This window comes from Chiloscyllium plagiosum, unplaced genomic scaffold (assembly GCF_037043375.1).
Source record: "Chiloscyllium plagiosum isolate Xiang-an unplaced genomic scaffold, Cpla_swu_hap1 HiC_scaffold_27, whole genome shotgun sequence".
NCBI lineage: Eukaryota > Metazoa > Chordata > Chondrichthyes > Orectolobiformes > Hemiscylliidae > Chiloscyllium > Chiloscyllium plagiosum.
The window spans coordinates 80,012,538-80,040,175 of record NW_028270165.1 but is presented as its reverse complement, the minus strand read 5'-3'; the positions used below and the strand labels follow the sequence as shown (position 1 = coordinate 80,040,175).

The 27,638-nt window shown below is 47.0% G+C and overlaps 1 protein-coding gene across 1 annotated transcript in view; it reads right to left on the bottom strand.

Annotated features, from left to right (window-relative positions):
- The window catches only part of LOC148144655 (uncharacterized), a 70,783-nt gene that overhangs the window by 16,544 nt on the left and 26,601 nt on the right, over positions 1-27,638 (bottom strand). The window contains exons 3-4 of the mRNA XM_087975429.1: positions 21,089-22,028; positions 11,305-11,307 (exon numbers count right to left, since the gene is read on the bottom strand). Coding sequence (XP_087831555.1) covers positions 11,305-11,307; positions 21,089-21,622 — 537 coding nt within the window. The 5' untranslated portion in view covers positions 21,623-22,028. The remainder of the gene's footprint in view (positions 1-11,304; positions 11,308-21,088; positions 22,029-27,638) is intronic.

Genomic DNA, 27,638 nt, shown 5'->3' with positions numbered 1-27,638 from the left:
CCGCAAAACCACTTCTCTGAGATGCCAATGAGCTGATAAAGTTGAAACGCATGCCTTGTGGTTTCGTGCCTTCCCTGCAGTAGTGCACCACGCCGGTTCCGACGTGTATGACAAGACGATCCGCATGTCAGAAACCGCATCCCGGGGACAGAATGACAAGCAGATGTTCTGGAAACTCTTTGCTGCTTGCAATTCTTGGAGCAAAGTGGAATGTATTTCACACTGAGCAAGTTTCAGCTGGTTCAGAGTCTCCAGTGTACATTGCTCTCTTTCCCGCCAACTCAGAGAGAGAGAACAATAGGAGGGACAAAGGAGTGAATAACGATCAGTGTGGGAGGGTGAATAACTGTTAATGGAGACCGTTAGTGGCTAACAATAAGTAGTGTGTCGTAGCAGACTATGTGATAACAAGGGCTCGTATGTGTGTGGTAGGGGTCAAGGACATGGGGGATTTCAGGCCGTAAAGTCATGCAACTCGATCTTGAAGACCGGAGGGCTGTAGGGTTTTGAAGTGGAATATGAGGCGTTGTTCTTCCATCTGGAGCTGAGCTTTGCTGGAACACTGCTACAAGCCTGAGACAGAGATGTTGGCCAGGGAACAGGGTGGCGTGTTAAAGTGGCAGAAAAGCAGAAGCTCAGGACCTTTATTTGCGGGCAGAACCGAGATGTTCTGCGAAGCAGTCACCCAGTTTATACTTCATGTTCTGTTGGGGAAACGACACTATGAGCAGCGAATGCAGTAGACTAGGTTGCGGCAAATGTGCAGGTGAAGTGCTGATTCACCTGGAAGGTATGTTCGAGCCTGGAAGGATATTCAGGAGGGAGCGGGTAAATTGTGCTTCTGAGTGAAGTCACGGTTCGTAAAAACAGAATGTGGCAATTCAGACAGAGTTAATATTTGCTTGTCGGCGATATGTCTGCCGGTGCGTGATGGGAGCATAACCCAGAAGGGAAACCATCTTTCCTATTCACTCAATATCGTCTTTAGCAGCTTTCCCGTATAACGGCGCACTGTTGTGCATCTCGCCTTCTCATCTGCTTCCCAAAAAACTTCGACGTAAATATTTCACATTGATATACTGGCCCAATGTGCACAGTTGAGATGATACACTCGTGGAGGTCTGCGGGGTCTTCTCCTGTTCTCTGTACCCTATGTTGAGGAGGGCAATGCTTGTCACTGGTCACTCCGGTGTCAGAGAAAAGTTTAGAAAGAAAACGGTTTAATTTTCTGCGAGTAGAGAGGGCCCGGTACCTGGGGATGGACAAACGGCAGCTGAGAGACAGAATGAGAAGCAGCTCTTCAAAGAGTCATAGAGATATACAGCATGGAAACAGACCCTTCGGTCTCACCCGTCCATGCCGATCAGATATTCCACCCCAATCTAGTCCTACCTGCCAGCACCCGGCCCATATACCTCCAAACCCTTCCTGTTCATATATCCATCCAAACGCCTCTTAAATGTTGCAATTGTACCAGCCTCCGACACTTTCTCTGGCAGCTCATTCCATACATGCACCACCCTCTGCGTGAAAAAGTTGCCCCTTAGGTCTCTTTTATATCTTTCTCCTCTCACCCTAAATCTATGCCCTCTAGTTCTTGACTCCCCGACCCCAGGGAAAAGACTTTGCCTATTTATCCTATCCATGCCCCTCATAATTTTGCATGAAATCACCCTTCAGCCTCCGACGTTCCAGAGAAAACAGCCCCAGTCTGTTCAATTTCAACTGTACTTCACTCTGAGCAAGACTCAGCTGGTTCAAGAGGTAGAGTGGGGGCGCAGGGGCGCCAGTTGGCTGGCTCGTTGGTCTAGGGGTATAATTCTTGCTTTGGGTCTTCGTCGACGGAGACGTGCGAGAGATCCCGGGTTCAAATCCCGGACGAGCCTGCGTTTTGTGACTTATGCAAACGTGCCGGCTTAATTTTCTCAAAAAGCACCTTCGTTAAACCAGGTTGGGCTCCCTGGCGTACCAATGGGACAGAAAGCAGCGAAGTGAAATGATTGGCGATACCGTTGAATAGGTTGACGTGAGTGGTGCGGTGTTTGAGGGCTGTCAGCGATGAGGGTCGATTGGAAATTTGGGACAGCTCTCTTCGGAGAACAGAAGTTTCAAATCTGGCCCGATTGAAGCTTTCCAAGTCATGCGACGTCGAGACAGAGAAAGTAATGTAGTCAAAATGCTCTCACGCCTGAAAGGATCGGCAACGATTCGGCAGAGTTTTAAAGTCATGGGGAAAAGAACCCAAAGTGACATTAGGGAGAACGCTTTCGTACAGGGAGTGGTGGTTGGGGTCAGTAAATCCCTAACTGACACTGACAAAGAGGCAGATTCATTAGACGCAAACGGGAATTCGGTGGTCATGTTTAAAGTAACAATGTGCAGAATTACATGGAGAAGGCAAGAGAATGATACGAATAGAGACCCACGTTTACTTACTGTGTCGATCCAGCAGAGCGAAGGTGGGCCGCATGGCGTCTATTCAGAGTGAAATCACAGTTCGACCAACAGAATGTGGGAAGTTAGAAAAAGTTTGTATTTACACAGCCTCCATACGTCTGCGCAACACTATATAAGACGACAGCAGTGGAGATCTTTGACATCAGTCTCGAACTTCCTGAAGAAGGGCTTATGCCCGAAACGTCGATTCTCCTGTTCCCTGGATGCTGCCTGACCTGCTGTGCTTTTCCAGCAACACATTTTCAGCTCTGATCTCCAGCATCTGCAGACCTCACTTTCTCATCAGTCTCGAACGTGCATGCCAGGCGCCAGACGAAAGTCTGAAGGGACCTGTGGAATAGGGCGCTGTGCGTAAGAGCAGAGTGGCGCAGCGGGAGTGCGCTGGGCCCATAACCCAAAGGTCGATGACTCGAAACCATCCTCTGCTATTGTTCAGTGTCTTCTACAGCAGCTGTCCTTTGTGATAGTGCTCAGCACCTTGCCTTTCAAACGACTATCTGAATGCCCCGGATCATCCCGAAGCTCACACCGTTCAAGTAACTTGGTTTTCGAAGTCTGAGTGGTCTTCTCCTGTTTTTCGTCGGCTTCCTACGAACTGAATCGCAAACCCACTTCTCTGAGATGCCAGCGAGCTGAGACGCATACCTTGTGATTTCGTGCCTTGCCTGCCGTAATTCGCCACGCCGGTTCGTACGTGAATGACAAGACGATCAGCATGTCAGAAACGGTATCACCATTCAGACACAGCCCCTTAGTATTCGGACAGATATCACTGATTGTGAATCACCTCAGAGAGAGACAAGTGGCAGCGAGTCGCCGTGGACACGATGGACTGGACCGCCTCTGTCGGCGGGAGAACGATGGTACGCGTTTCTGCCGTCCCACTGCCTGTCTATGGGACAGAGAGGCTGAGGGAGCGACAATGGTTCATTTAACCGTCCCTTCCGTGTTGGACTGCCTGCAGTCCCGCAGCTCAGTGCCGTGGGGATGACTCTCAGTGAGTGAAGGTTTCACTCGGATTCTCTTCATCTGGGGCACTTAGGCTCAGATGTTAACTGCTGCGCGGTCGCAGCGATGAAAGCGATGCCCACTTTGCGAGAGATTTTCTGTAAGATTGCTGCGTGAAGACGAATTCTGAACACCAAGCAGACTGCACAACAATGTACTCATATGAATCTACTTAAGGGAAGAGTCCTCGGTGTCCATTTCTCTCTGCTCCGCCAGCACAGCATCTTTCTATCTCTCCAATAACAGAAGTTTGGAGGAAATTCACAATCAAAGTTATTCACTTCCCACTCATTAGATTACTTACAGTGTGGAAACAGGCCCTTCGGCCCAACAAGTCCACACTGACCCGCCGAAGCCCAACTCACCCATACCCCTACATTTACCCCTTACCTAACACTACGGGGAATTTAGCATGGTCAATTCACCTGACCTGCACATCTTTGGACTGTGGGAGGAAACCGGAGCACCCGGAGGAAACCCACGCAGACACGGGGAGAACCTGCAAACTCCACACAGTCACCTGAGGCGGGAATTTAACCCGGGTCTCTAGCGCTGTGAGGCAGCAGTGCTAACCACTGTGCCACCGTGCCGCCCACAAAGTGTAAGTGATACCTCTCACCCCAAGGGATTGGGAGTTAAAAAGCAGAAGAGCGAATGGACTCTTCCCTCCCTCCAGAAAAGCGGACAAGTAGAAACAAATTGGTTTAATTATCCGCCAGTGGAGATAGACCAGTTCCTGGGGATGAGACAAACATCAGCGCCCCTGGGACAGAATGACAAGCAGATGTTCTGGAAACACTTTGCTGCTTGCAATTCTTGGAGCAATGTGGAATGTATTTCACACTGAGCAAGTTTCAGCTGGCTCAGAGTCTCTAGTGTACATTACTCTCTGAGTTTATATTTGCACATCGGCGACATGTCTGCACAACAGCACATGACACTACAGCAGTGAAGATCTTTTGACGTCATTCTCGAACATGCAAGTCACACGCCAGATGAAAAGCTGAATATTTCTCTGGAAAAGCTACCGTGCAATGCAGGAGAATGGCACAGCGAGTGCATGATGGGATCATAACCCAGAAGCGAAACCATTTTCTCCTACTCACTTAATGTCTTTCGTAGCTTTCCCGTATAACGGCGCTCTGTTCTTTTCCTTGCCATGTCATTTGTTTCCCAAAACAAATCTGGGTATCTGAGCTCAATATATCACATCGATACACAAGTCAAATTTACACAGTTGCGCTGGCACCCTTGTGGAGCTCTGAGTTGTCTTGTCCTGTTCTCTGACGGTGTGTCCTGATCTCGTGTGAAACCTCTTCTCTCAGATGGCAATGAACCGGTGAAGTTGAAACACATGACTTGCTGTTTTAGTCCATTGCCCGCAGTAAAGAAACCAACGGTGTAACAAAAGACTTCCTGCAGGATTGTTGTGTTAAGACAAATTCTGAACACCAAGCAGGCTGCACAATAATGCACTCATATCAATTTACCTGAGGGAAGAGTCTCCGGTGTCCATTTCTCTCTGTCCCGACAGCACAGCATCTTTCTATCTCTCCGTTAACAGGACCTTTGGAACACGTTCAAAGTTGCCCATTTCCTCCGCATGACTGTAACTGACTTCTCCTGCCTCACGTAATAGTGTGAGAGAGCAGAAGAGTGAATGGGCTCTGCCTTCCACCAGCACATCTTGCAAGTAGAAACGAAATGGTTCAATTATCCACCAGTGGAGAGAGCCCGGTCCCTGGGGACGGGACAAACAGCAGCGTCCTGGAAGCAGCGAGACAGATTGAGAAGCAGATGTTCTTGAAACTCTTCCTTACTTGCAATTCTGGGAGCAATGCACAATGTATTTCGTACTGAGCAAGTCTCAGCTGCTTCCGGAGGTGGCTCGTTAGTCTGGGATATGATTCTAGCTTTGGGTCTTCGAGCATATGCAGCCGTGTGAGAATTCCCGGGTTCCAATCCCAGGCGAACCATCATTCCTTAAATTGACCTGAGCAAAAATACCTGATGAATTTTCTCAAAAAGCCGCTTCGTTAAATAAGATCGGACTGCCTGAATTAGGGACGGCGCAGAGCTGCCATTGCAGTGAACACGGCGAAGGGAAACACTTGTTCAAAGTGAGAACAAGTATTGCAGATTTTTCGCCCGCGCAATCCGAGTCTGAATGAATCCTCCACCTGTATTACGCTCAATTCTGAGGGTGACACTTCAGGAAGCGGGGAAGTGAAGTGATTGCAGACGGCGCTGAACAGGTTAATGTGAATGGTACCGTCCTGAGGAATGTCAGCAATGAAGGGAGATTGGAAAGTTTGGGGCAGCTCTCTTTGGTGAACAGAGGGCGGAAAGCTGGTCTGATTGAAGTTTTCCACGTCATGAGGGTTTTAGACAGAGGAAATAATGCAGTGCAAATGCTCCCAGGCCTGAAAGGATCGAGAATAATTTGGCAGAGATTTAAAGTCATCAGGAAAATAAGTAAAAGTGACATTAGGAAGAACGTTTTCGCACAGGGAGTGGGGTCAGTAAGTCGCTGTCTGACAGTGACAAAGAGGCAGATTCAATGGACACAAATGGGAATTCGGTGGGGCATGTTCAATGTAACAATGTGCAGATTTACAGGGAGAAGGCGACAGAATGAGACACTTATTTACATATTGTGTTGAGCCTGGTGAAGGTGAAACACATCAGTTGCGGTGTGTCTCATGCGCAGGAGGCCCTGCAGTAATTCCCCACGCTGTTTCACACAGCAGCATCCTCTCGGTGAATTACTCTTGGCAAAAAAAATCGATTGAACCAAATCAGTGTCCGCCACTGGATTTTACTGACACCGCTTATAAAATTCAGGCTCACCGTTAATGTGGAGAGAGGCCATCAGACTAGAGTTTCCGCTCCTTCTGTTGAATAAAGATAATTTTAACTGTGTCCAGTGAGAGGAAAGGATTTGCAGTTGGTGGGAAACATTTCTATCTGAACTCGCTAACACTCTCCTGATAGATTGAAACATAAAGCTGGGAGTCTCTGGATTATGTTGTAAAACTATCGGTATTACGTTATTCACACCGCGCTGTCACCAACTGATTGAAGCGGCTGCCCAGAGGGAGACGGCTGTGTTTAAATCCCGTGATGAACTGGGGGAGCTGAGTATTTACGCAGACAAGGGGCACACCACCTCCCTGACACAGTGTTCACAAATTCGGCTCAACAGATATCCGGAGTGAAGTACTCCTTTCTTGATTCGAACACGCAACCTTCTGATCTGGAGTCAGACGCGCTACCGTTGCGCCACAAGCTCACCATAGCCCGCAACCTCTATCCATGCTTAAGGGAAGTGATCACACTGCAATGATTTTACGTTATGAGTAACAACGGAGATCAACAGTTCATGGGTGTTCTTCTCTGCCCCCTCTCCTTCTGTCTCCCGAAGTAATTTCCAAATCTACCTCAATAAAAAGGTGAAAGAACTGTGGATGCTGTATATCTGAAACAAAAAACAGGAGTAGCCGGTGACCCTTCCACAGAACTGATGGTGATTGGGAAAACGTTGGTTTATATGCAGGAGATATTTTGGGAAAACGTTGGTTTATATGGGAGGAAGGCGGACGCAGTTAATGATAGATCAGGACAGAGCCCAAAGCGAGGGAAGAACTGTGGACAGGAAAGGAAGTTGATAACGATCTGCGTGGGAGGGTGAATGGAGACTGTTCGTGGCTAAGAATAGGTAGTGTGTAATGACAGACTATGTGATAACAAGGCTTGGTGTGTGTGGAAGGGACGAGGATACTATGGAGTTCAGGCCCGAGACTTATTGAATTTGATATTGGGACCAGAGGGATGTATGCTCCCCAAGTGTAATATTCGGTGCTCTTCTTTCTGCTGGTGCTGAGCTTCGCTGGAACACTACAGCAAACCTGAGACAGAGATGTTGGCCAGGGAACAGGGTGGGGTGTCGAATTGGCAGGCAACTGGAAGCTCAGGGTCTTTTTTGCAGGCAGAACGTAGATGTTCTGTGCAGCAGTCACCCAGTTTATGCTTCGTTTTCCCCAATGTAGATGAGACCACATTATGAGCAGCAACTGCAGTCGACTGGGTTGTGGGAAGTGCAGGTCAAGTGCTGCTTCACCTGGAAGGTAAGTTTGGACCCTTGGATAGAGAGGAGGGAGCAGGTAAATGGGCTGGTGTCACACATTCGGCAGTTGCAGGGGAAAGTGCCATTGGACTATTGGGGTGGGAATGGGGTTAGGCTTGGTGGGAATGAAGGAAGAGTGGACCCAAGGTATAACTCCTGCCCATTTTCCTATCTGCCAAATAGAGGAATTTGTTAAGTGTGTACAAGGACATTTTCTAATTCACAATGTGGATGTACATACTGGCGTGGGTGCAAAACCTAAGGGTAAACCATAATTCTATTAACTTTAGAACAGTGATTGAAAATAATGTATCAGATCTAAAAGTTGAGGTCCTAAATTGGAGGAAGACTCAGGTATTAGGCAAAATTTTTCAAAAGCTGATTGGGGGCAGATGTTCGCAGGTTAAAGGACTGCTGGAAAATGGGAAGCCTTCAAATATGAGATAACAAGAGTTCAGGCACAGTATATTCCTGATTCGGAGATGCCGGTGTTGGACTGGGGAGTACAAAGTTAAAAAATCACACCACACCAGGTTATAGTCCAACAGGTTTACTTGGAAGCACACTAGCTTTCTGAGCGACGCTCCTTCATCTGAGTATATTCCTGTTCGGGTGAAAGGAAAGGCTGGTAGCTTGGGGAATGCTAGATGACTAGAGAAAATGAGATTTTGGTTAAGATAAAGAAGGATGTATATATCAGGTATCGGCAGAGAGATCGAGTGAATCCTTAGAGGAGAAGGCAGTACGAGCATCCTTAAGAGGGAAATCATGAGGGCAAAAAAGGGGACATGAGATAACTTTGGCAAATAGTCATGGATAACCCAAAGGATTTTTATAAATACGTTAAGGACAAAAGGATAACAAGGGAGAGAATAGGGCCCGTCAAAGATCAGCAAGGCGGCCTTTGTGGAGCTGCAGTAGAATGGGGGGGGTGGGGGGGGGGGGGGGCGGGCGAGATACTGAACGGATATCGTGCATCAGTGTTTACTGTGGAGAAGGGCATGGAAGATCTAGAATGTGAGAAAGTAGATGGTGACATGTTGAAAAAATGTCCATATTTCAGATGAGAAATTGCTGGATATCTTGATATGCAGAAAAGTGGATAAATCCCAAGGACCTGATCAGGAGTACCCGAGAACTCTGTGGGAAACTCGGGAAGTGATTGCTGGGCCTCTTACTGAGATATTTGTATCATCAATAGTCACAGGTGAGGTGCCAGAAGGCTAGAGGGTGGCTAACGTGGTGCCTCTATTTAAGAAAGGTGGTAAGGAAAAGCCAGGGAACTATAGACCAGTGAACCTGACATCCGCGATGGGCAAGGTTTTGGAGAGAATCCTAAGAGACAGGATTTACATGTATTTGGAAAGGCAAGAATTGATTAGGGATAGTCAGCATGGCTTTATGCTTGGGAAATCATGTCTCATGAACATGATTGGGTTTTTTGAAGAAGTAACAAAGTGGATTGATGAGGGCAGAGCGATGGACGTGATCTATATGGACTTCAGGAAGGCGGTCATCAAGGTTCCTCATGGGAGACTGGTGAGCAAGGTTTAATCTCATGGCATGCAGGGACAACTAGCCATTTGGATACAAACTGGCTAGAAGGCAGAAGACAGAGGGTGGTGATGGAGGTTGCTTTTCAGACTGAAGGCCTGTGACCAATGGTGTGTCACAAGGATTGATGCTGGGTCCGCTACTTTTTGTCATTTATATAAATGATTTGTATGTAAACGGAGGAGGTATAGTTAGCAAGTTTGTAGATGACACCAAAATTGGAGGTGTAGTGGACAGTAAAGAAGGTTACCTCAGATCACAACGGAACCTTGATCAGATGGGCCAATGGGCTGAGGAATGGCAGTTGGAGGTTAATGTAGATAAATATGAGGTGCTGCATTTTGGAAAATCAAATCAGAGCAGGACTTTTACACTTAATGGTAAGTTCCTTGGAAGTGTTGCTGAACAAAGAGACCTTGGAGTTCAGGTTGATAGTTCCTTAAAAGTAGAGACGCAGGCAGATTGGATAGTAAAGAAGGCGTTTGGTGTGCTTTCCTTTGTTGGTCAGAGCATCGAGGATAGATGTTGGGAGCTCATGTTGCCACTGTACAGAACATTGGTCAGGCCACGTTTGGAATATTGCATGTAATTTTGGTCTGCTTCCTATCGGAAAGATGTTGTGAAACTAGAAAAGGTGTAGAAAAGATTTACAGGGATGTTGCCAGGGTTGGAGGTTGGAGGGTAGGAAGGTTTTATGGGGATTTGGGCCAAGTGCTGGCAAATGGGACTAGATTAGGTTAGGATATCTGGGCTGCATGGATGAGTTGCACCGAAGGGTCTGTTTCCGTGCTGTACATCTGTGTCACTCTGTGAGACTCCATGGGATTCTCTGCCCAAGAGAGCAGTTGAGACAGCTTCATGAAGTTTATTGAAGACGCAGTTGGATGGGTGTTTGCATGGTAGGGGAATTAAGGGTAGTCGGGATAGTCCAGGTTGGTGGAGCTGTGATCTTAATGAATGACGGAGCAGGCTTGACCAAATGCTCTACTCCTGCTTCTGTTACTTTGAATCTGTAACACTGCATTTCCCGCGGCCGGAGTTTTCCCAAGGCACAAAGGAGGTTTTATATAGTATATTTAAACCCCTTGCTTTGCTTGAACTCAATCTGCATGGACTTGGAGGAGAATGGGATTTGCAAAGTGCCCTCCCCTCCACACGTGCCTCATCTGCAGGACAGCTATCCGGCCCGCCCTCTATTGTTGACGTCACAATGCGGATGCAGCCCTGTCAGTTTCAGAGTGAAACTCCCTCCCTCTGGGCAACATCTGGGAGCAAAGCAATGTCTCCCCCTTTCCATATACCATCCTCCAGCAGCGAGGGGGAAGGGGAGGTCGGGGTGGGTGAAACACTGTTCACTTGTAGCAACTGGAGTGAATCCTGGGAGGGAGCAGACACTCCAAAGGTGCTCAAATACTTTCTATCTCTCTTAAAGCTATTTTCCTTGTGTGTTCCCTCAGTTTGGCACGTATACAGTTGCACCCTAGAAAAGGATTGGTCCTTTCCTCATGTTCACAACTAAAAGGTTAGATTCTCAAGGAACTGAGTAGCAGTTAAGGGATTGGCACATTGCTCAAAAAATGTAGGGCGCCTGCGGCCTGTGGTTCGTTGGTCTAGGGGTATGATTCTCGCTTCGGGTTTTCTGATACGTGGGGTTGTGAGAGATCCCGGGTTCAAATCCCAGACGAGCCTTTGTTTCTTACACTGCCTTGTGCAAAAACGGCTAGTCAATACTCTCAAAAAGCAGCTTCATTAAACGAGATCCAACTGCCTGAATTAGGGATGGGGCAGAGCTACCACTACAATGAACGCGGCAAGGGCAGCACTTATTCAAAGCGAAAACGCGTTTTACTTCACACAGAGGGTGGAGGGCGTTTGGAACGCGTTGCCAGCAGAGGTTGTAGAGGCAGGCACGGTCGATACATTAAAGATGCGTCTGGATAAATGCATGAGTGGGTGGGGAGTAGAGGGATACAGATGCTAAGGAATTGACCGACAGGTTTAGACAGTACATTTGGATCGCCTCAGGCTTGAAGGGCCTGTTCCTGGGCTGTAAACTTTCTTTGTTCTTTGTTCTATATGGTGTATATCTGATATTGTTGGCTGTTGTAAAAGTTTCTGTTGTAATTATTATTCACCTTCTAATGTAGTAATGGAGTTACGTCCTTTTTTTGTCATATTTTTTTAATTAATAGGTCAGCAGGAAGTCATTCAGCAATTTTACTGCCTTTCTTTTCTCAAGCAGCCTTAACATTTCATTTTCATATCCTTGATTCAGCTCCATTTCCAGCATCTTTGTAGGCAGTTTGTTCCATGTTATTGTCACTGAAATGAAGTTTTCCTCCATGCACAGCTAAGCCGATCTGGCAGCATGAGGGTTTTCAGGTTTCTGTGGCCTGGATAATATGTGATCAGCAGACATCTCGCAGTCTACAGGAAGCGCCACCAATGTTATGTTCATTAACTGTACTGACAGTGATCACTTATTTTGTGATTTTTCTTTGCAGGAAGACGTGCAGAAAGAAATCTTATAGCAAAATATACATCAACTTCTGACAGAGCCGCTTGATTCATTGGGACTTGAATATCAGCAGCCATTCCAATCAAGAAGGCATGTTTGCTTTTGTTTGTTTGTTTGAGAGATTTTGGACAGTCCTGTGGCAGGAAGAATACTGAGACACCGAGTGAGGGAGATTCAGTGCGCTGACTGTGAAAAGTGCTTCAAACCATTTACTCAGCTTGGAGGAATCAAAGTCTCACCCCTCAAGGTGGGAAAGGCTATGTACCTGTTCTGATTGTAATTTCAATCCCAGAGCAACACAAGGAAAGTTCTCTCCAAAGGGGAAACGTTGGAAATGTGGGGTCTTTGGGAAAGGATTCCCTTCCCCATCCCTGCTGGAAACCCACAGACGGATTCACACCGGGAGAGGCCATTCACCTGCTCAGTGTGTAGGAAAGGCTTCAGTCGGATCAGCCATCAGCAGACGCATGAGTAAGTCCACAAGTGAGAGAAGCCATTCACGTGCCCCATGTGCGGGAGGGGTTTCACTCAGTCAGCTGCACTGCTGACCCACCAGCGGGTCCACCCTGGAGAGAGGCCATTCACCTGCTGCATGTGCCGGAAGGGATTCACCTGCTCCTCCCACCTGCGGAGGCACCAGTGAGTTCACGCGCCATCACAGCGGGGTTGAAGGAGCGGTGGCCGAGTGCCAAGCGCTTATGCACGAAACGTCGATTCTCCTGCTCCTTGGATGCTGCCGGACCTGTGCTTTTCCAACACCACACTCTCGACTCTGATCGCCAGCATCTGCATTTTTCACTTTCTCCTCGAGGGCAAGGTTGGACGTGTCTTTTATTCACTCATTCACTCCTGACAGCCTGTCCTTTGTTGTGGCCTAACTGCACAAACATCAATGGAAGTTTCAGAAAGATTTCTGCAGCTTTTTGTTTGAAAAAAATAAAATTCTTCCCGACTGTAACGAAGTTTCTGAATATATGGTTTGAGTTATTCTCAATTTTAAAAATCAGCTATTTCTCACATGCCGTGTTTCCCAGGTAAAGTCATCACCATCCATTCTCTCTCTTCCCTGAGAAAGACTTCATACAGCGATCAAAGAGGGCTGAGGCACGAGAAAGGACGATTGTGAGGGTGGGGGGGGGGGGTGAAGGGGTCGCTGGTGGTGGTGGAGAAGGGAGGGAAATGGACAGGGGTTCAGAGGGTTGGGGGAGAGAATAGATGGTGCAGTGTGAGGAGAGAGAATGGGCAGTGGGCAGTGGATGGGGAGAAAATGGACAAGGGGCAGAATGTGAAGAGAGAGACAGCACAAATGCCACCTTCTCCAGGACTGGTGTCAGTGTCCCACGAACTGGAACCCACTCCTCCCACATTTCTCAATATATGCATGGCTAAGGCAGTGGAACCATATCATCCCGACAGGCCATTCACACCGACCTTCCCAACAGCATCCCACTGAGACTCACTCGATTATGCCACAGCCCTGCAGTTCCCCATGGCTATTTCCTGACGAAGGGTTTTGCCCGAAACGTCGAGTCTCCTGCTTCTCGGATGCTCCCTGACCTGCTGTGCGTTTCCAGCACCACATTCTTGACCCTCATCTCCAGCATCTTCAGTCCTCACTTCCGCCCAGTAAGGGGTGAATGTTCTATTCCTAGTCTTTTAGATCTTTTAAAATCTTTCCCCCACACCCTGAACCTTTACCCTCTAGTTTTGGAATACCTCTACCCTGGGGAAAAGACAGAAACGTTGAGCAGCCAGACAAAATGCAAAAGAAATAAAATGTCGAGGCACAGGGAAAAAATCGGCAAAATAAAATAACTTCGGCATTTTTCTCTCGTATTCGCATTTGGACGCTTAATATTTGTCATGATCGGGAGGTGCCCGTGTTGGACTGGGGTGTACGAAGTTCGAAATCACACAACACCAGTTTACAGTCCAATAGGCTTGTCTGGAAGCACTAGCTTTCGGAGCACTGCTACCTCACCAGGTGGTTGTGGAATATAAGATCGTAAGATCATAAATTCTGTGTCTTACGATGTTATACTCTACAATCAGCTGATGAAGGAGCAGGGCTCCGAAAGCTAGTGCTTCCAAATAAGTCTGTTGGACTATCACCAAGTGCTTTGTGATTTTTAACTTTAAAATTTGAAACAAATTCCTGCACACTGAGCATGCTCCACGGTGTCACCAAGCACTGCGCATGACCGCCAGTGTCAGCAAGTACTGCGCATACTCTTGGGAGCGCGCGAGCTCCTTTCCATGGAGCAGTGTAGAACCTTGGAGGACCGGAAGGAGTCTTGTCCTCCTGCCAATCAGAGCCGGCCATTGTGGAAATGCGGAGGTTGGACGGACCATGAGCTCTGAAGTTGCTGCTGCTCTTTTCTCTCTGCATAAGGTTAAACTTCACCCCAGACTGTAACTTCCTTCCTCTGTCTAACATTTGTGAGTACAACAGTGTTTTTCTCACCACTTTTTCATTCTGGGGTTCAAGAGTGAACCGAAGGAGGGGCCAGACTCTGGAAAAGTTGATCCCGGTCTGTGTGTCAACTTGCAAACACATGGAAAATGCAGTCCCACAATGTGAAGTTCTAGCCTTTGCAGTGTAAAAAAAAGCAGAAAGGAGGTGCATTGTCTAAGTGGTGATATGTTGAGATGTGGCGAAAAGAGATGCTGGAGATCAGAGTCGAATATTGTGGCGCTGGAAAAGCACAGTAGGTCAGGCAGCAACTGAGGAGGAAGAAAGTCGACGTTTCGGGCACGAGCCCTTCATCAGGATTGATGTGTGGATAGACAAAGGGCCCTCAGTGTCCTTCTACACCAGTCACTGCCAGTTGTCAGAAAGTGCAGCAAGCAATGAGCAAAGCAAGTGGTATATCAGCGAGAGGAATTGAGTTCAGAAGTGGGGATGTCTTCCTGCAATTAGGTCGGTTAATGAATGTATTCAAGGCTGAGTTCATGTGACTTTGAAGAACAAAGAAGTTATGGGAGAAGGCAAGAAAATGGTTTTAAAACCAGTACAGAACAGTTACAGAGTCATACAGCACAGAAACAGACCACTCAGTCGAACCAGTCTATGCTGGCGGTGTTCTGAAAGTAAACAGGTCCCACCTGCCAATGATTGGCCCATATTGGCACATTGGCGATTTAATGATTTGATTTTGTATCAGAGTCAATATCAGTCACTATCTCTGGTTTATGGTGTGTCAGGGTGGGATCACTGGTACCAGAATTGCATACAATACTCCAAACGTGGCCTAACCAATGTCTTCTACAGTCGCAACATTACCTCCCGACTCCTGCACTCAGTGCACTGACCAATAAAGGCAGGCATATCAAACACCTTCTTCAATATGCTGTCTATGTGCGACTCCCCTTTCAAGGAACTATGAACTTACCATCGAGTCATACAGCATGGTCATAGACCTTTGGTCCAACCAGTCCATGCCAATCATAATCCCAAACTAAATCAGTCTCTCCTGCCTGCTGTTGGCCTGTATCCCTCCAAACCTTTCCTATTCATGTACTAAAACAAATGTCTTTTTATTGTACCCGCATCCATCGCTTCCTGAGGAGGTTCATTCCACACATCAACCACCCTCTGTGTAAAATTAGTATTTGAATGGCAAGGATGAAGTTGAATTGAAATGGTTCATTAAAATAAACAGTTTCTACCAAACCCCTACAGCAGGTATGGTAGCAACTCCAACTCTGGAGTCTCTCAAATCGGTATTTCCATAGTGGAGGGTGGAGTAAAGTGTTGGATTCACAGAGGTGGGGGTCTTTTGAGAGTGTAAAGCTAAAATTAAACCCCGTGCTTTGCTTGAACTCAAACCGCATTGACGTGGTGGAGATCGAAAGGAGTTTGCAAAGTGTCCTCCCCTCCCCATGTCCCTCAGCTGCAGGGCAGCGCAGGCACAGTGCGTCCCCACCCCCACCCCATTGTGGACGTCACAACGTGGAGGTTGCCCTGTCAATTTCAGAGTGAAACTCCCTCCCTCTGGGCAACATCTGGGAGCAAAGCAATGTCTCCCCCTTTCCATTCCTCAACCTGGGAGGGGGGGAGAGAGAGAGAGAGGCCTGGGGGTGTGTGGAGGGGGTGGAGACTGTTCACATGTAGCAACTGGAGTGATTCCATGGAGGGAGCAGGCTCTCCAAAGGTGCTCAGATGCTCTCTGTCCCACCTCAAAGGTATTTTCCTTGTGTATTCCCTCAGTTTGTCACGTATAGAGTTTGAATCCTGGAAAAGGTTTACTTCTTTCCTCATGTTCAGAATTATAAGGGTAGTTTCTCATGGAACTGAGCAGTATTTAAGGGATTGACACATTGATTTCAAAGGTAGACATATGTTGCTTCATATGGTGTATATCTGATATTGTTGGCTATTATAAAAACTTTGATGTCATCACCCGTTTAGGGGGTGTGGTTGGAGGAGTCCTCCAAGAACTCGGAGTTAAAAATCATACAACACCAGGTTATAGTCCAACAGGTTTAATTGGAAGCACACTAGCTTTCGGAGTGACGCTCCTTCATCAGGTGATAGTGGAGGGCTCGATCGTAACACAGAATTTATAGCAAAACTTTACAGTATGATGTAACTGAAATTAAACATTGAAAAATTGATTGTTTGTTAAGCCTTTCATCTGTAGAATACAGTGATCGTTTCACTTCTTTCATGTGTAAATCACAAAACCCTTTTTTTATAAAGTTGCATTCTCGGGTTAGCTATTAACGATGGTGCTAGCTAGACAATATGTTGAAGGTGTTAGCCCTCTGTGTTCTCTGTCTATGACCTGATGTTTAGATTGATTCTAATCCAAAAAGTGAGATAACAGAGTTTTACATAAATTCATGCAGTTTTGAGCTTAGAGTTCTACATGAATGTATGCAGTTTTTGAGCAAAGTGCAATGTAACTCTGCAAGTACAAATTCACCCCACAAAATATATGTGTGCATGTGGGTCTTTGTCTGTCTGTGTGCGTGCGCGCGTAAAATCAAGTAGTAATCATGACCACTATCGACCCCACTAACCGCCAGCTTAAAGTGGAGAGGATCTCCAAGAAGATTGCACATATCGACACAGACATCAAGTTTCTACAGGAACGCAGGCAAGATCCTGAAAGGATTACGAATCACGAACCCAGTTAGGTCGACCTACAACACAGACTACGCAGAGAGACTTTGCCACTGCACCTCTTGTAAACCTCTCAATCATCTCGTGCACCAACTCTACAGCAGGCGCCACAACCTTGAAATTCAGATGGAGTCCACACTCACAGCCTGCACACAGGATATACCAGTACAATTACGTGACATTGCCAAACAGACAAGGCGACAAAACTACACCACGTACATGCACGCCAAGAACAAAAAACTGGAGAAGCTTGGCATTCTCACCAGTAATAGCAAAGCCCGCCCTGGAACCACAGTGGACAACATTATCACTGTGGGGAAGTCTATTGTCAACTTATTGGACCACACCCTTCGACCGGAAGAGATTGAAGTCCTGAGTAGGGGTCTCAACTTCTGCCCCACCACCAAAATGGACTCGTTGGTTCTGGCAGCAGACTCAGAGGAGTTCATCAGACGAATGAGACTCCGGGAATCCTTTCAAGGTGCCGGCAGTGATCCCACGGAGCCCACTGATGAACTAGAACAGTCATCACAGGGATCTGTACAGGAGCGACCAAAGAAGGTGTCAACATGGACCCCACCGAAGGGCCGCTGCCCTGGGCTTGACATGTATGCTCAATCTGTCAGGAAATATCTAAATGCCAGATTCATCAGCCGTACCCTCAAGGTAGAGCAAAAGATCACCCGTTCACAACGCAATGCCATCCAGGCTCTCAAAACTAATCACAACATTGTCTTCAAACCAGCAGATAAAGAAGGAGCCATTGTCATTCAGAATAGAACAGATTACTGCAAGGAAGTGTACCGACAACTGAACAACCAGGAACAGGCAACTACCAGCTGATCCGGCCAAAGAACAAACCCATGAATTAAACACACTGATCAGAACTTTGGATTCAGTCCTTCAGAGTTCTCTACGCGCCCTCATCCCACGTACTTCTCGTGTAGGCGACTTCTACTGCCTTCCAAAGGTACACAAAGCCAACACACCGGGACGTCCCATCGTGTCGGGCAATGGGACCCGATGTGAGAATCTCTCTGGCTATGTGGAAGGCATCTTGAAACGTATTGTACAGGGGATCTCCAGCTTCTGTCGCGACACTACAGATTTCTTACAGAAACTCAGCACCCATGGACCAGTCGAACAGGGAACATTCCTCGTTACAATGGACGGTTCCGCACTCTACACCAGCATCCCCCACAAGGATGGCATCGTGGCAACAGCCTCAAAAGCTAATGTGCTTCCAATTAAACCTGTTGGACTATAACCTGGTGTTGTGTGATTTTTAACTTTGTACATCCCAGTCCAACACTGGCATCTCCGAATCATGACCCACCAAAAGAAAGTCGTGATGCGTGCCTTCCGTGCAGCCAGGAGCATGCGCATTTTCTTCCTGACACCGGCAGTATGCACTCTGGCGATGCTGACAGAATTTAAGTGTCCAAATGCCATGTGAAGTAAAAATAGGGGAGATTCACAATTTTTTTCCCCCGGTGATATTTACCTTTCCAATACGCCTCATGATTTTATAATTCGAAATAAGGTCACCCATCAACCTGTGGTCGTCAATAAGGCGACCAGAACTGTACTCCCAATCTTAGCCACATATCCCAATCTTGAATCAGACTGGTTCTATTAACCAAAGTAGGAATTTATAAAATATTACATGGATTGACTGCCTGCAGTTTGTGTGCTTTTTGAGCAAAATTGAATATGGCTTCACCAATATTGCAAAAATCCTGTACAACCTCAACATGATGTCCCAATTCTTACACTGAACGGCTTTAACAATGAAAGCAAGTGTGCTAAACGCCTCTTTCACCAACCTGTCTACCAATGATGCAACTTTCAAAGAATTATGTACCTGATTTGGAGATGCTGGTGTTGGACTGAGGTGTACAAAGTTAAAATTCACACAACACCAGGTGATACTCCCAACAGGCTCATTTGCAAGCACAACTTTTGGAGCGCTGCTCCTTCATCAGGTGGTTGTGTCTTCTGATCCTGCTCCACAAACACCCAATGAAGAAGCTCGTGCTGCCAACCTGATGATGTGTGAATTTTAACTTTATGTACCTGAACTCCTCCACCCCACCCCATGTCTCTGTTCTACAAGACGAAGCAGGGCCCTGCCATTAACTGTACAAGTCCTGTCCGTCCTTGTTTTAGTAAAATGCAACTCCTTACCTTCATCTGTTACTCTCTCAGACACACCCAATACTCACACCGTCTCACAGGCTTATACTCCATCCATCACACACTTCATTAGCATGCATGCATAAACACGCATGCACACACAAGTCTCTGGAGTGACTTTGCATTTGGAGAATTATATTTGCAGATATATTCAATTTTGCTCAAAAAGCACACAAACTGCAGGCAGTCAATCCATGTAATATTTTATAAATTCCTACTTTGGTTAATAGAACCAGTCTGATTCAAGATTGGGATATAGACTCAAACCTCACACCTTTTTTGCAGTATCTGAGCTGAGATGTCACCTATTTTTATAAAACCTTAAACCATCTCGAGAAGGTGAATTAAAAATAGTTCAGGGGTTTACATATTAACGAACTGAAACCTGCAACCCATGGTAAAAGATGAAAGACTAATCCACAATCTAGGTTTGTACAATATATCCTTTCAGTTGTATGACACTGTGAGCTTTTGTTCTAAATTCTGTGTCTTATGATCCTGCTCCACAGCTACCTGATGAAGGAGCAGCGTTCTGAAACCTAGTGCTTCCAAATAAACCTGTTGGACTTTAACCTGGTGTTGGGTGATTTTTAACTTTATCCACCCTAGTGGACACAGCCCACACCTCCCAGCGCTGCCAGGAAACTGTACAATGCCGATGACGTGGTGTAGTACCTGCACTCCTGAAAAATTTACAATTTCTAACAATACTGGCTACTCATTCACTGCTGCAACCGGTACACAACATTGGAAACATAGTACAGGAGGTTATAAGAAATTAGCACAACAGGTCAGGCAGCAACCGAGGAGCAGGAACATCAACGTTGCCCGATATGTCGATTTTCCTGTTCCTTGGATGCTGCCTGACCTGCTGTGCTTTGCCAGCACCACTCTAATCTCCAGCATCTGCAGTTCTCACTTTCACTTGTAAGAAATGAGCAGTTTTAAAACAAAAACCTGTCGCAGTTCAAAGCTCTCAATGAGAGTCTGAGCTCGGTGGGAAGTTCAGGTAATCTTTTTTGCGACCCAACTTTGTTACAGCTTCAGAAGCTCCCAGCAGAAAGGCGTAGAAAAAGTAGCAATTTTTAAACAACAGCTCAAGGTCAAAGTGCACACACCCCCTCCAACCCCTCACTTTCTTCATTATTGGTCACCACCAAGTTGTCCCTTTGTAATTGGATCCTTGGTACAGCCTTAACCCGGAGGAAGTATTGCCTCACTCAGCAATTTCAACCCATACCTTGTCTCCAAGTAAGTTGGACGGGCAGGTGTAGAGTCAACCAGACTGCTGTGGGTCTGGAGTTACGTGTAGGCCAGACTGGGTAAAGGATGCAGCTGGGATGACTGAGTGAATCCTCTCCCACAATGACAGTTTACTTCCCTAAAAAGGAACTGAGTGAACCAGATGGGGGTTTTCTTCCACCCCCAGCCCACCATCAATGGTTTAATCATTAAATTCCAACCTCCAGATTTCGGACCAAATTCCAATTCCACCATCTGTCGTGGTGGGAATCGAACCGGGATCCCTGCCCGTCCAACTTACTTGGAGACAAGGGTTGATAGTTCAGTCGGTAATGATGGCCGTTAGTCCTTCAATCCCCCTGCAATGGCATGTGAACTCACAGGTGAGAGAAGCGGGTGAAGGCCTTCCCACACTCGGGACAGCTGAAGGGCCTGTCCCCCTTGTGGACCCGCTGATGCCTAAGCAAGGCAGAGGAATCGTTGAAGGCCTTCCTTCACTCAGGGCAGCTGAAGGGCCTCTCCCCTGTGTGTGGATCCGCCGGTGGGTTAGCAAGTTGGAGGCCTGGGTGAAGGCCTTCCCGCACTGGGGGCAGCTGAAGGGCCTGTCCCTCGTGTGGATCCGCTGGTGGGTCAGCAGAGCAGAGGAATGGCTGAAGGCCTTCCCGCACTGGGGGCAGCTGAAGGGCCGCTCCCCCCTGTGGACCCGCCGGTGGGTCAGCAGGTTGGAAGCCTTGGTAAAGGCCTTCCCGCACTCAGGGCAGCTGAAGGGCCTCTCCCCTGTGTGGACCTGCTGGTGGGTCAGCAGGGTGGAGGCCTGGGTAAAGGCCTTTCCACACTTGGGGCAACTGAAGGGCATCACCCCCGTGTGGATCTGCTGGTGGGTCAGCAGGTTGGAGGCCTTGGTAAAGGCTTTCCCGCACTCAGGGCAGCTGAAGGGCCTCTCCCCTGTGTGGACCCGCTGGTGGGTCAGCAGGTTGGAGGAATTGATGAAGGCCTTCCCACACTTGGGACAGAAGAACGGCCTCTCCCCCGTGTGGATCCGCCAGTGGGTTAGCAGAGCAGAAGAATGGCTGAAGGCCTTCTCACACTTTGGGCAGCTGAAGGGCCTCTCCCCTGTGTGGACACGCTGGTGGGTCAGTAGGGTGGAGGCCTGGGTAAAGGCCTTCCCACACTCAGGGCAGCTGAAAGGCCTCTCCCCTGTGTGGACCCGCTGGTGGGTCAGCAAGTCGGAGGAACTGATAAAGGCCTTCCCAGACTCGGGGCAGCTGAAGGGCCTCTCCCCGGTGTGACTGCGCCGATGAGTCTCCAGAGCAGACGGGACACAGAAGCCTTTTCCACAGTCGTCACACTTCCACAGTTTCTCCACGGGACGGGATTCCTCGGGTTTCTCCATGGCCAAAGCTTCAGCCGCACACAAATGTGTGTACAGCCCCTCCCCGGCGTGAATTCCTCTTTCTGGGCTGTACAACTGTTTCAGACTCCACTCTCCGTGTACCGCAATGGTAGGGTCTCTCAGCCAGTCCCACGGATGCTGAAAACGTACTCAAACAGGCCACAAAGCTTTGCTCCTTCTCACAGAATCATAGTTGAAAACAGTTGCGGTCCCGATGGATTGAGTGACTGTCAGACATTGACGTCAAAGTGAGGACTGCAGACGCTGGAGAGTCAGAGTCAAAAAGTGCAGCGCTGGTAAAGCACGGCAGATCAGGCAGCATCCGAGGAGCAGGAGAGTCAACGTTTTGGGTAGAAGTCCTTCATCTATTAATTTTGAAACTTTCGTCTTCAGATCTTCAAATACTCTGTAAAAAAAGAGATTACAAAAGCCATCACTGCCAGTGCAGGGTAGAAATTCTGAACAAGCAATTCTACTTTCTGTGGAACATTCTTTTCTTTTATTATTCCACAAAATTGAAAGCACCATCCCACTCTCTCTCCCCCTCTGTTCTCACTCCGTTCTAACTAATTCTCCTGAAGGTGCTGATTCAGGATCTCACAGGGGCAGAAAAGCAAAAACATTAAGACTGACACGGGGAGAATTTTGGATAACTCCACCTGAAAGTTAATATCTTTCACAACATTGGGATACTGCTGAGAGTGAGCAGGTCTGATTTTGGGAAGCAAAACAAAAGTTCTCTTTTCTTTAGAGAATCCCCACAGTGTGGAAGCAGGCCACTCGGCCCAAATATTCCACACTGTCCCTCCGAAGGGTAACCCAGCCACACCCATTCCCTTACCCCTATTGCTCAGCATTTACCCCCTAATTAATGTGCCTAACCTGCATGTCCCTGGGCATTATGTAATTTAGCACGGTCAATCCATCTTAACCTGGACAAAGTTAAAAATCACACAACATCGGGTTATAGTTCAACAGGTTTATTTGGAAGCACTCGCTTTCAGAGCGCTGATCCTTCATCAGGGGACTGTGGATGAATAAGATCATAAGGGTGGCACGGTGGTTAGCACTGCTGCCTCACAGTGCCAGAGACCCGGGTTCAATCCCTGCCTCGGGCAACTGTCTGTGTGGAGTTTGCATTCTCCCCGTGTCTGTGTGTGCACCCTCTGGGTGCTTCGGTTTCCTCCTACAGTCTAAAGATGTGCAGGTTATGTGAATTGGCCATGCTAAATTGCCTGTAGTGTTAGGTGAAGGGGTAAATGTAGGGGAATGGGTCTGGGTGGGTTGCTCTTCGGAGGGTCGGTGTGGACTTGTTGGGCTGAAGGGCCTGTTTCCATACGAAGTAATCTAATCTGAGACACAGAATTCATAGGAAAACATTATAGTGTCCTGCCACTGAAATGATGTATTGAACAAAACTGGATTATTAAGTCTTTCATCTTTTAGAATGGTTTCCAGTTATTATTACCATGTAAATCCCAGAAGTTCTTGTAGGTCACTTTCTCAAGATAACTTGATTTTATAGCAAAATGTGACATCTCAGCTCAGACAATGCATTAAAGGTGCGAGGTCAGAGTCTGTCTGTTTCCCAATCTTGAGTCAGACTAGTTCTATTTCCAAAGCAGAATTTACAAACTATTACATGGATTGACTGCCTGCAGATTGTGCATTTTTTGAGCAAAATAGAATGTATATGCATTTATCATTCTCCAAGTTCAAATTCACCCCCATGGACTTAAAAGTCTGTATGTGCATGAGAGAAAAAGAAAAGTCTATTTCTGTGCTGCATATTTCTGTGCCTGTTTGATAACAGTCATGATTTAGAGATGCCGGTGTTGGACTGGGGTGGACAAAGTTAAAAATCACACAACACCAGGTTATAGTCCAACAGGTTTAATTGGAAGCACACTAGCTTTCGGAGTGACGCTCCTTCATCAGGTGGTAGTGGAGGGCTCGATCCTAACACAGAATGTATAGCAACAATTTACAGTGTGATGTAACTGAAATTATACATTGCAAAATTGATTGTCTGTTAAGCCTTTTATCTGTTAGAATACAGTGATAGTTTCACTTCTTTCATGTGTAAATCACAAAACCTTTTTTTAAAAAAAAAGTTGCATTCTCGGGTTAGCATTCTCAGGACAGGCAGCAGAGAAAAGTGTTCGAGCAGAGGCTGATAGCTAAGTTCGGTACCCATAGGGAGGGCCTCAACCGGGATCTTGGGTTCATGTCACATTACAGATGACCACCATTGCACTATACGCACACACACAGATACTCCTACACACACACACAGACAGACACACACACACACACACACCCTTACAGACACACACACTCCCACATTCACCCCCTCACAGACTTAAGACACTCTGCACTCACTACACACACACACACACACACACACACTTTCTCACACTCTCAACCCCCAACCCAGACAGACAAAGACCCACATGCACACATACGTCTATTTTACTGCTCCTCGGATGCTGCCTGAACTGCTGTGCTCTTTCATCACCACTTATCCAGAATCTGTCATAGTGACATGTTACAGTGACTTTCCATCTGTTTTTACTGGGGCTTGTGCTTTTTACCCTCACTGTTTTTTTAATCCTTGTGCTGTTTACCCTTTGCTGTTACTTGTGCAATTGCTGAGGGTAGTGTGTAAATACTAGTGAAGGAGATTATGCACCAGCATGTATATGTTACCCAGTCACTGAAGGGGCAGGACCTGTTCAGAATGGTTAGTAAAGCATGTGATGCACCAACCCTTGTTAACATGGATATAGTTTGTTATTTGTCAAAGTATACTTTTTATTATTTAGAGCCATAGAGTTGTACAGCTCGGAAACAGATCCTTTGGTCCAACCCGTCCATGCCGACCAGGTATCCTAACTCAGTGTCGAGAGTGTAGTGCTGGAAAAGCACAGCAGGTCAGGCAGCATCCAAGCAGCAGGAGAATCAACATTTCGGGCATAAGCCTTTCATCACGAGGGTTGGTGGCAGGGAGGAGTGGAAGGGAGGGGGAAGGACTGGGAAGGGAGTTGGGGATGGGAAGGGAGGTTATTTGAATTGGAGAACGCAATGTTGAGTCCTCTGGGCTGTGGACTGCTCAGGAGGAAGGTGAGGTGGTGTTCCTCCAATTTGCGGCTTAGTTTGTCGTGGCAATGGAGGAGGCCAAAGATGGTCATGTCAGAAAGGGAGTGGGAACGGAAATGAAAACGGGTGGTCCGTACGGCCTCTGCAGACCCGGCTGCAATGCCTGGCGAACCATTCCCCAAGTTTACGCTTGGTCTTCCCAATGTAGAGAAGACCACAGTTGGCAAAAACATGGCAAATGCAGTACCACAATGTGAAGTCATAGCTTTTGTTTAAATGGAGATGTATTTGGATGTGGAGGAAGTGAGAACTGCAGATGCTAGAGATCAGAGTCAGAAAGTGTGGTGCAGGAAAAGCACAGCAGGTCCAGCAGCATCCAAGGAGGAGACTCGACATTTCGGGCACAGGCCCTTCATCAGGAATGACGTGTGGGTGTACAAAGTGGCCTCAGCGCCCTCCTACACCAGTCAATGCCACTCATCAGACAGATGCAGCAAGCAATCAGCAAGAGGAATTGAGTTCAGAATTGGGGATATCTCCCTGCAGTTAGGGGGTCCTTGAATATATTCAAGGCTGAGTTCATCTGATTTTGGAACAACACAGAAGTGGATGTTTATGGGGGAAGGCAATAAAATGGTTTTAAGACCAGTACAGAACAGTGACAGAGTCAGACAGCACAGAAACAGACCCTTCAGACCAACTAGTCCATGCGGATTGTGTTCTCAAACCAAACTAGTCCCAGCTGCCTGTGTTTGGCTCATATCCCTCCAAACCTTTCCTATTCACGATACATAATCAAAACATTGTAACTGTACCTGCATCCACCACTTCCTCTGGACATTCATCCCACACACGAACCACTCTATGAAAAAAATGATGCCCCTGAAAACTTTTTAAAATCTTTCTCCACTCACGTTCAAAATTTGCTTTGTAATCTTGAAACCACCACCCGAAGGAAATGACACCTGCCATTCAGCTCATCTATCCCCCCCCCCCATGATTTTATAAACCTCGATAAGGTCACCTCTCAACCGTATATGCTCCAGTGCAAAAGTCCAGCCTATCCACCTCGATTGTAGGTAGATCCATATCCAGTTATGATGTGTTCAATACTGGTGCAGGGTCAAAAGACCAAATGGCCAACTCCTGCTCCCATTCTCTCTCTCTGTGTCCTGGACAGCAAGAGACCATAGGACATAGAAGCAGAAATGAGGCCATTCAGCCCATCAGGTCTGCTCATACCATTTAATTGCAGCCAATACGTTTCTCAACCCTATTCTCCCACTTTTAGAAAAGTGAAAACTGAGGGAGTGTGTGGGATGGAGATATTTAGCTTCTAGGGAATAAGAGAGGAAAGAGAGTTCACTATAAATTAGAATTGATTGGATTGGCCGAGCAGTGGCAGATGCAATTTAATTTAGAGAAATGTCAGGCTTGAATTTTGGTCAAGCAGGACTGACACAGTCAAGGGGGATGTTGCAGAATAAAGACACCTTGGAGTGCAGGTTCATAGTTCCTTGAAAGTGGAGTCACAGGTCGATAGGATAGTGAAGGCGGCATTTGGTATGCTTTCCTTTATTGGTCAGAGCATTGAATATAGGCGTTGGGACATCATGTTGTGGCTATACATTATTTTGGCCTATTTTGGAATACTGCGTTCAGTTCTGGTCTCCCGGATATAGGAAAGAACTTGTGAAACTTTGAAAGGGGTTGGAAAGCTTTACAAGACTGTTACCGGAGTTGGAGAGGCTGAGTAAGCCAGGGAAATTTTCACTGAAGCATCGGAGGCCGAGGGGTAATCTTGTCGACATTTATAAGGGGCATGGATAGGGTGAATACCCAAGGTCTTCTCCCCAGGGCAGGGGAGTCCAAACTCGAGGGCATATGTTAGAAGTGAGAGGAGAAAGATTTAAAAGGGACCTCAGGGACAACGTTTTCACGCAGAGGGTGGTGCATGTATAGAATGAGCTGCCAGGGGAAGTGGTGGAGGCTGGTACAATTACAACATTTAAAAAGCATCTGAGTGCGTACATAAATTGGAAGGGTTGAAAAGGACATGGGCCACATGCTGGCAAATGGGAATCGATTGATTTCAGATATCTGGTTGGCATGGACGAGTTGGGTCGAACTGTCTGTTTCCATGGTGGAGGACTCTAATCATCTTTGGTGAAAGCAGAAGTATAGTGTGAAGACTGGACTTTCAGAGCAGCTTTCATAGATGCTTTGCCCTTACTGGGACCGGAAGAAGTTACAATGAAATCTTTCATTTGTGAGACAGCAAGCAACTAAATTAGTACATCCGGGATTTTGGTGGAAAGTGGGAATTCGTTGCACTGTGGGGATGAAGCCATACCCTATCCAGTTATTTCTGCTGATGGTTTAGACTAGGCCAAAGGATTTGGAGGATGGGATTTAGAACACAGATGAGGAGGAACTACTTTTCAGGAGAGTAGTGAATCTATGGAATTCTCTGCCCAAGGAAGCAGGAGAGGCAGCTTCATTACAAATATTCAAGACACAGTTGGATGGGTTTTTGCATGGTAGGGGAATAAAGGGTAGTTGGGATAATGCAGGGAGGAGAAGCTGAGATGATGTAAAGCTCAGCCATGATCTTAACGATGGTGGAACAGGCTGGACGGGCCAAATGGCCTACTCCTGCTTCTCTTACTATGAAACTATAACCCTGCATTTCCCATTGGCTAACCCACCTAACCTGCACATCCCTGGACACTCTGGGCAATTTAGCATGGCCAATCCAAATCAAGGCCGGTGAGTGATGTGGAAAACGATCAGAACTAAAGAAAGGGACAAAGAGAGAAAATATACCAGCGATCAAAACTGGATTCTAAGGATCACAAAAACTGAAACTAAAAACGGTGTGTCTGAAAGTGTGATGCATTGTATCAAAAGTGAATGA